The 10,274-nt window shown below is 42.7% G+C and overlaps 1 protein-coding gene across 1 annotated transcript in view; it reads right to left on the reverse strand.

The window, feature by feature from the left end:
• Positions 1-9,903, reverse strand: part of BRD7 (bromodomain containing 7) — a gene marked incomplete at its 5' end in the record, with an annotated part of 35,714 nt that extends 25,811 nt beyond the window's left edge. Inside the window, one exon of the mRNA XM_011218422.3 lies at positions 9,694-9,903. Coding sequence (XP_011216724.1) covers positions 9,694-9,903 — 210 coding nt within the window. The remainder of the gene's footprint in view (positions 1-9,693) is intronic.
• Positions 9,904-10,274: the final 371 nt, after the last annotated feature.

Consider the following 10,274-nt stretch of genomic DNA (forward strand, 5'->3'; position numbering starts at 1 on the left):
ACCAAAGGAAGGTACTACCTAATAATGTTATCTTGTCAGCCTGGTCTACAGTAACCACCTTAGTTTCACTATGACAAGAGAATATAGCCTTCTGGGCTAGGGTCCAAAAGAGAAAGAGATTATAAAAACCTATACTTGGACACTACCCTAAACTGAATGGAGATATTGTAATGTGTTACTGCCAGATTAGGAATTAACAGACCTGGTACCTAGTTTACCAGAATGTGACCTTGAACAGGTTACCCCACTTGCTCACTCAGTTTCACCTACAAGAGGCTTTGATCTCTCCAGTTCCTTCTCACTTAAATTTCTGATTTCAACCTTCTTACTTTCTTCATGATTCAGGATATAGTACAGAATCTTGCTGTGAATGTCCCATACTAAACGTCACACAGATATATAAAACCAAAATTAACACAGTTACACTCAACAGTTAGTACATTTTGCCAATTACACATAGAGAATGAAACAAAAATACCTGAGCCTTTTAACTTCAGGTAGCCAAGGAAGAAGGGTTTACGGTCATAGTTTATAAATGGGCTCAGATTCTGGCTTGCCACTTATCAGCTATCAGACTATAGATACACTATATAATTTTGGGGAGACTAATTTTCTTATCTTTAAAATACAGAAGAGGGGTGCCTGGGTGGCTCAGTCAGTTACGTGGTCTGCCTTTGGCTCAGGTTACCATCTCAGGGTCCTGGGATCCAGCCGAGCCTTGCTTCAGGGTCCCTGCTCAGCAGGAAGTCTGCTTCTCCCTCTGCCACTCCCCTGGCTTATGCTCCCTCTCTTTCTCTCAAATAAATAAAATCTTAAAAAAAAAACCACACACAGTTGTACCTCAGAAGATGATTTTGAGGATGAAATAAGATAGTGTATGTTAAATTTCAGTGAAGTATTTACTCACAGCGTTCACTTATTCATTCATGCATTCAACAAATAAATGAGGTTCTACTGTGTGGACACACTGGTGGATAAAACACACACAGCTCTGCCCTGAGGCAGCCGAGAACGGAACAACAGAGACACACATTAAACAACTCATTAAAAAACCCAAACAGATTTCATGGGGAGAATAACTGTTGGGTGAATCTAATTTAGACTGGACAAGTGTGGGAAGGCTTCTATAAGGAAGTAACATCTGATCTGAGATCTGAAGGATAATATTTAGCCAGGCTGGGGGTGGAGGTGGGTGGGTGGAAAGAGCATTCCAGACAAGAGTAACTATCCTCTGCGTAAGAACGTCCAGGCAGCGGAGAGGAACCACGGCTATTTCTGTTAACTACAAACATACTGGACTTCATTTCAGACTCTATTCACAACTCAATGCAAGTTATTAATTTGTGAATGGCACTTTCGAAGCAAATCTCTGTTCATTTTATAATACTCATTGCACTATATTATAAACACATCTGCCTCTTGCACTGGAGTTCCTTGTGGGTAGGGTCCCACGTTGTTTTCAGCTCTGTACCCCCAAGCTCAACAACGCCTAATACATAATACTTGCAGAATTAATTAATTACAAGAGACAGCATGAAACAGGAATGTGAAAGCATGCAAATTAACAGCAGAAGTCCTTAGTTACAAGTACTGTCCTTAGTTACAAGTACTGTCCTTAGTTACAAGTACTGTCCTTAGTTACAAGTACTGTCCTCCAGGTTAACTACTTTTGGAGGAGAGCTAGATATAGATACATAGATCTCTAGCTATATTCAAATAATGCTTCCGACGTGCAAAATAATTCCAGAACTTCCCTGTAACAGGTGATTTCAGAACGTAATCGAAAAATCAGTCTTACTACTTTGAAGGGATGCCTCATTTGGGCAAAACAGCATCAACAGACTGAAAACAGCATCTGCTGCACAATTTAGGTGTTAGGTCTCCTATCCTTCCCCCAGCATCCCGAGGCAAAATGAGAAACACTTTCCTCTGGACTCCCAGAACACTTTATTTATACCTCTGTTAGAATTTACCAGGCCATGAAGTTTATCTATCCTTTCACATCTGATTCCCCAGCCCAACTCTGAGCTCCTCCTATAGGGCAGGAACTGTATTTTATTAATCCTCATAGCCTGAATCTAGTAGAAAGTCGGGCATACAAGAGGTGTCCGGTAAATGTACACTAATAAATAGCCTTCCCATCAGAGGACCACCACCACTCCCAGGCTTTTAGAGTCCTTCCTTCTGTAGGGGCGCTGGCTAGCTCATTTGGAAGAGTGTGTGACTCTTGATCTTGGGATCAGGGGTTTGAGCCCCAAGCTGGGTGTAGAGATTACTAAAAAAAAAAAATAATAAACTTTAGGGGTGCCTGGCTGGCTCAGCTGGTAGAGTATGTGACTCTTGATCTCCGAGTTGTGAGTTCAAGCCCCACGTTGGGTGTAGAGATTACCAAAAATAGTAACAATAAGAATAAACTTACACACACACACAATAATAAACTTACACTTACACACACACACACACACACACACACAAACAAAAAGAGGATGGCCTCAGAAGGAAACCAGAATGGGAGGATTTTCTGCCAGGAGATCCTGGGTGTGGAAGATGTCACACCAAACAAATCAATGAATTGTTTTGACAGAATTTTCATTCTGCTTAATTACAGTCATTCATTTCTTCTCTCTAGTTATGAGCTATCTCATGCTCTATGCCTCAGTTAGTCGAGCAATACAATGAGATACCTACAGTACCTATCCCATAGGGCTATTTGTAAGAAGACAGTAAACGTACTGGCATACAATAAACACTCAAATGTTAGTTTTGAGTGTGTAGTTCCCTTGGAATCTGGTTTAGTGCTTTACTAAAACAGGTGCTTACTGGAATTTACTGTATGTGAATAACAGCTTAAAATTTTCATTAAAAGTTTTAACCTCAGCTTTATAAGTAGTATCCTATATGTTAATGCTTATGATTTAAAATTTTTTTAAAAAATATTTTATTTATTCATTTGACAGAGATAGAGACAGCCAGCGAGAGAGGGAACACAAGCAGGGGGAGTGGGAGAGGAAGAAGCAGGCTTCCAGCGGAGGAGCCTGATGTGGGGCTCGATCCCAGAACGCCGGGATCACGCCCTGAGCCGCAGGCAGACACTTAACAACTGAGCCACCCAGGCGCCCCATGATTTAAAATTTTTTAAAAACCTCTCATTTTATCCTGGTAAGCTCTCTAGCAAAGGGACTAGTCTAACTTCTTTGAGCACCTAAACCTGAAGCTGACTTGCAAAGCTGTTAAAACAGAATTTGGTTTAGGACTATGTTTTTCAGGGGCGCCTGGGTGGCTCAGTCTTTACGCGTCTGCCTTCGGCTCAGGGCGTGATCCCAGAGTCCTGGGATCGAGCCCCACATCAGGCACCCTGCTCTGCTGGGAAGCCTGCTTCTTCCTCTCCCACTCCCCCTGCTTGTGTTCCCTCTCTCACTGGCTCTCTCTCTGTCAAATAAATAAATAAAATCTTTAAAAAAAAAAGGATTATGTTTTTCAGGAGTACAGGTCTGAGTTTCAATAAAGGAATTTAGAGCTCTCATCTGAGCTCTTTCTGTTAGAAAACCTCCTAGGTAGCTCTCCTTACACCCAGCCTCTGCTCCTCAATAGCTGCTAGATGCTGCTAACAGATTAACATTACTAAGGCTCAACTTTTACCATTCTTCCACTCGGAAAGTCTCTGACTGCTTAGTGTCATCATATTCAAGATGAAACTTCTTCCTCTGACACCTCACCTGCCGTTCAGGTCTCATCCTTTACCCCCCTTCCTTTAAAAAGAAAACTCCTTTCTGTGCCCTAAACACACCCTCACACTTGCCCTGCTCCATGCTACTGTTCTCAGTCCTCTGCTGCTATGCAGCGTCCTAACCTCCAAATCTCTCTGCAGCACTGTGGCGTTCTCTTTAGGCATCAGCTTCTAAATCAGTAAGCAGGTGAAAACTGGGTCATCAGATTACCTTTGAAAATCCCTGCAGTAGCCAATAAAGTACAATACTCATGGCTGTACACACAGAATCCTTTACATTTAATTGTACAAGAAGAAAAGAACCTATGTTACAAATATAGCTCAGAGTATACAGTTGATCCCATGTTGCTTGAACCATGCAGTGTAACATCACTATGTTCTGACTTCTAAAGACTGGCTCAAATGCGGCCTCCTGAGCAAAGTCTTCTGTGATTCCCCCCACCCAGGCCAGGGCCTCTGCAGAGCCTCGGAGCTAGAACTCTCTGCCTCTCTTAGGGCACTGATTTTAACTTCTGAAGTACTGCGAAGGGAGTGGAGGGCGATGCCCCTCTAACAACTCTTTTGTTAATGACCTCTTGAGGGCAGGATTTGAGTTCTTGTTCTGGCACTGACTGTGCGACTTTGAGCAACTTACTAACCTCTCTGAGCCTTAGTTTTCTCATCTGTAAAAGAGAAGATAGCATGATCTGGCACGCCTACTTTCGGACATATATCCAAAAGAACTGAAAGCAGGTTCTTGAAGAGATACTTGCATACTCACGTTAACAGCAGCATTATCTGTAATAGCCAAAAGATAGAAGCAAACCAAATGTCTACTAATGATGGATAAACAAAATATGGTATATTCAAACAACAAAATATTATTCAGCCTTAAAAAGGAGGGAAATTCTAACACCTGCCACAACATCGATGAACCTCCAGGAGAGTATACTAAGTAAAACAAGCCAGTCACAAAAAGAGAAATACTGTGTGATTCCACTTCTATGAGACACCTAGAGTAGTCAAACTCATAGAGACAGAAAGCAGAATGGTGGCTACCAGGAGCTGGAGGGTGGGGGATATGGGAGTTGTTTAATGGGCATGAAAAAGTTCTGGAAATTGGGTGTACAACAATGTAAGTATACTCAACACTACTTAGCTGGACGCTTACAAATAGTTAAGATGGTAAAGTTTATGCTATATATATTTTACCACAAATTAAAAAAAAAGAGCAATAGTAATACCAGCTTCATAGGTTTATAGTAAAGAGTAAGGAGACAGAACATACATAAAGCAGTAAGCACAGAACCCAGCAAGTAATATGTGCTCTGTGTAAAGTGTTTACGTGGTTTTTTAGTAATCATGTGTGTGTTGTTGTTGTTATTTCACTTAAAATGATTTTGTAAACACTTCTGTAGTTTCCATAAATCACATTATCAATGTAATGCCCAACACAAAATTTTACCTATTGCCCCTCAATTTTACTTCACTGTCCTCTCGTGCCTGTATTACTAGACCAAATGACGTGAGCATTTTTCATCAGCTATTATTTTATTTGTTATATGTGGAAATAAATAACTTGAAAATGTAAAGCTGGATCTTTAGGAAAGGGTGATGTTACATATAATAAGAATTACGCCAGCACAAAAATTCTTGCTCATCACTCAGCATTCCAATCCTCAGGGAAAAAAAAAAAAGCCAATACTTTCATAGGGATGGTGTCTAAATTATGGCCTGATTAAAACAAAGGTATATATATATAGTATTCCTAATGCTCTGGTTGGTATGAAATGCCACCACTCTACATAGAGAAATATAAACAGATACTAATAAATCTGTTTGGGCATTTGAAACTAATATAACCAGGGCCTTCCCTACTCACAAGAAGAATATCATTTAACTCAAACACTTTTGAAAAATTATAGGGTTTTATGTTGTATGTGTGTGCTTTCCTAAAACTTTATCTTCCACAAGTAACAGATCCTTAAATTTTATTAGGCTATGAGGTCTCCACCCTCTTCCCCAACTCAAAGACATTTCCCAGCCTCTCTAGCAGCTAGGGTGGCCATGTGGTTAAGTAAGTTCTGGGTGATGAAATATAAGCAGAAGTTCCATACGCCTTTCAGAAACACGCTTTAAAAGGGAAAGGGCATATGTTATCTTTTCCCTGCATCCTTCTTCCTTCCTGCCGCGTGGAACTGACAGAAGCATCACTCGTCCCTCAGAACCATACATCCCCCAGCTGCTCCCAGTCCCGTGGGTGTCACACAGCTGATTCTCCCCAAGAAGACACCAGAGGCAATTGCTGTTCCTAAAACTCTCTGGAGATTCAGAACATAGCTCAGAGAGGAGTGTCCTTCTAAAGCCTCCCTACCTAGACAACTAGCAAAAGAACACCCTCTCCTCATCCCCAGTCTGGCCTGCAAAAAAGGGATGACCCAAACAGCCTCTACAGACCCAATGACACTTCAAAGACTGTCCCCTGGTCCCTGGCCCTGAGTCCTGGGGAAATGGGACCTTGCACAAATCCACTTCACTTCTCGAGTTTCCATTTTACCTTCTATAAAATGGAAACTAACCCACCTGCCTATTCTGCAGGGTGCTCTGTCCAAGTAAGACTATGAGCGCAAAAGCATCTTAATTTACAGTGGAATCAAAATATAATGAAGGCTAATGACATTGAGAGCCACAGTCAAGAAAGAGCAGAGTGGCTGGACCAGAGGGGGAGAATTCCAGGAACTTATCCTGAAGATATCCTTACAAAAGTATATAGAGATTTGTGTCCATGAGACTCACTGCAGCTTTATTTGTAACATTTTGACATAATATTATATAAAATAAAATATGGTACATCAATACAACCGAATACTATGTACTTAATAAAAAGAATGAGGAAAGTGATAAGAGAAATGAAGAACACAAGCATATCAGCTGGTGTTACGGTGCCAGGACTAAAATCAGAAGTGGTTAAAAGGGGCGACCTCACCTCCCAGTTAAATGAGATGACCAAAGTACAGAAGAGATGGGATAAAAGCCACCCACACACCTGGGAGATGAGAGGCAAGTAGAGGAGCGTGCAGATCACAGACAGCAAGCTACCGCCTCCGTGCAGAAGTGGACACTTCGGAGAAGAGTTCAAACCCCAGGAACCTGGAAAAGCTCAAACCTGGAGCCACCAGGAGCCAGAGAGTATGGAGACTGGATACCAGTCAGGACTGGGGAGAGATGCTGGACTGAAAGCAGAGCAGGGCGTGGGAGGACCTTCAGTCTCTTCCTCAGTTGACCCCCCAAAATACCAGCAGTCAGGTAAAATCTTTGTTGCAGGAGGGATTTTTCTCTGGAGAACAGACATTTGGGGGTTCCACCAAAACGATCAGGTCTCAACTTAGTGACTCTATAGCTGACAAACTGTCTAGATACAAAGTATCTCATCGTTCATCGGGCTTTTGTGCTGCACACTGAAATACAGAGTAGGAAGGCTCAACAGATAACTAAGGGATGCTGTTACTGTAAAAAGAGGAGACCAAGAAAATAAACTGAAGAACTTGAGGGGAAATAGAGACAAAGCAGGGAGCAAAAGAAAACTTAACAGGAAGGAAAAAAAAAAAAGGCAAAAAACCCATCAATTAATATCCTCTGAGAAAAACAAGAACAGGGTGCTATTAAAACAAAGACAATGAGGGGCCCCTGGGTGGCGCAGTCGTTAAGCGTCTGCCTTTGGCTCAGGGCGTGATCCCGGCGTTCTGGGATCGAGCCCCACATCAGGCTCCTCCGCTGGGAGCCTGCTTCTTCCTCTCCCACTCCCCCTGCTTGTGTTCCCTCTCTCGCTGGCTGTCTATCTCTGTCGAATAAATAAATAAAATCTTTAAAAAAAATGAAAATAAAATAAAACAAGGACAATGAGAAGAAGATGCTTTCAAAATTCTAGGAGACAGTAATTTTCAATCTGGAATTCCATGCTGAGTGAAACCATCAGTCTACAGGAGCTGACTGTATGAGGGTAGAATAAAGATGTTCAATCACATAAGGACTTAGAAAAACCTACCTCCTATGAATGCTTTCTTAGGAAGTTCCTAGAGTTCAGATGCCACTAGAAAAAACGAATAAATCAAGAAGACACAGGATCCAGGAAAGAGGCAAAGGAGGGTCCCAGAAAGCCTAGAGAACAATCCAGACTAGAGCAGGAAGGCATGGAGGGCTATAAGATGGATGTCTCAAGAAAAGGGGAACTAACTGGCCACGTGAAAAACAGAAATCAGATGGGTTTTATAAATCAGTCAGAGTTTGGGAAGAATTGGTACATGATAACCAAACCAATGAAAGCAATTAACAAGGGATCAAGACCAGATCTGTATTTATTATACTTGTCACCAGTGAACAATAATTAAACAATGAATACTGATTTAAGCAACAACTGTGATATACCTATACTGGGACAATGCAGGAAGGGAAATTGGGGGCAGGATGCAGTATGAGAACACTAATTTAAATTCTCATCTTCTATAACAGATCAGTAAAAGATGTAAACTGATAAATCAGGAAACAACAACATAAACCTACATTTAAAAAAGGCGACAAATATCCAAAGAAAAAACTAAAAAGTTTGGGAAGTAAAACTCTAGGCTAGGACAGGAGACTGCTTTTGTGTTAAAAGCCTCAAAGTACTCTTGACTTTTAAAAACTATGTTCATGAACTACTTCACAAATAACAAAAAATAATTAAAAAAAACAAACAAACAACTGGTTACCTCTACAGAGAGAGACTGTGTGAGGGACTAGGATGAGAAAAATTTATTGCCCTCCTTTTGTTCACTTCTGTACTGCTTGAATTTTTCTTTTTTTTTTTTTTAATTTATTTATTCGACAGAGATAGAGACAGCCAGCGAGAGAGGGAACACAAGCAGGGGGAGTGGGAGAGGAAGAAGCAGGCTCCCAGAGGAGGAGCCTGATGTGGGGCTCGATCCCATAACGCCCGGATCACACCCTGAGCGGGCAGACACTTAACGACTGCGCCACCCAGGCGCCCCGCTTGAATTTCTTAAACCACATGCATACACGGCTTTTATAACTTAGGAAAAGAAAACAGTAGATAGTTCTATATGTATTGTCACAGTCTAGCCAAAGGCAATTAAAAATTGAAACAAAAAATAACAAACTTAAGAAATTCTAAAGAGTTTCTAAGATTTTGTGACTTATGATGTGTTTAATCACATGGAACAGAACACTGCTATTATATATAAACATAAGAAAAATTAAAAAGCTAACTTATGGAAATCTATTTTTAAGACACAGTAACTAAGTCACTCAGTGACAGGTTACGGTATCTGGGAACTACAAAAGTCTAGGACAATTCCAGATACATATATAATCAACCATGAGAGTTAATTATTATTATTTTGTGATAATAACATCTTGTGAACCAAGAGACCAGCTACTTTCCCCCCCTTTTTCCTATGGAGGGATCTGCATATGGTTAAGAAAATGCTTATTTTTATCACTGGCGTCATACCCCTTAAAGGTCTCCCATCGAGCTTTCTCTTCAACAGACTCAAGCTGTAAGATCAAAGCTGCTCCTTACATATATCTACCGTTATAATATTTACTTCAGAACAAAACCTGAGCCCCAACAGACCCCTATCACTTCTGAGCCGATGATTTTTGACAAAGTTCCAACACCGAGGCTTTTCTAAACGTGACTTTTACCTTTCCTGGGTGGAGAAAGTACACAGCTCCTGAAATTCAGGGCTTAGCTGCTCGCTCACCTGCTGTGAGTGTAACTAAGAGGATAATTATATCGAGAGTTGCTGAAACTCACAGCTGATTCATGCTTCTGTGCTGCCCTGTTCCTCCTCAAAACAAGGCAGATTTTACAGGCGTTTTAGCGTCTCGCTAGACACAAAGAGAATAAAGTTAGGCCGGCAGCGGGCGGCGGGAACTCTTGAAAAGTGGTACCACCAGCAACGCTGAAGCCACAGAACGACATTTACCTTTACTCGTCTCCGTTTTCTCCCCTTTTCTTCCCCTGGAACCTGCTTCTCTCCTTTCTTTCGCTTTTTCCGCTTTCTGTCCTTGTGTTTGTCATGATCGTTTTTGTCTTCGAAGAGGCTGGAGTCGTGCCCCGAGCTGCCCGTGGAGAGCTCGGTGACTTCGTTCCCTCCCACTTTGAGGACCAGCTTCAAGGGCTTCTCTACATACTCTTAAACAAAAGGAGAGAGCCTCGGTTACGGGCGGGACGCGCCGGGCAGGGGCCACAATGCAGAGGCAGCGTGGGCAGAGGGAGAAGCCGGAGCCACGGCCGCGGCGGCTTTGGACACGCAGCGGGCGCCCAGCCAAGCACCTGTTGACTGACGGACACTCGCCCAGGGGGTGCCCCGAACGCTGCGGGCCTCCGGGGGCCGTCTCACACCTCCCGGCAAGAGTCCCGCCGGGGGCCAGGGGTCTGGGGTTCGAATGCTGCCCCCGCCTGCGGTCTGCGCGGCCTCCGGCGGGCCGCGCCCCCTTCGCGGGTCCCGGCCCGCCTCGGGAGCTCGAGGGTGGTCTCCAAGGAGCGAGGACCCTCCCTCCCCCC

Source organism: Ailuropoda melanoleuca, chromosome 12, assembly GCF_002007445.2.
Source record: "Ailuropoda melanoleuca isolate Jingjing chromosome 12, ASM200744v2, whole genome shotgun sequence".
Classification (NCBI taxonomy): Eukaryota; Metazoa; Chordata; class Mammalia; order Carnivora; family Ursidae; genus Ailuropoda; species Ailuropoda melanoleuca.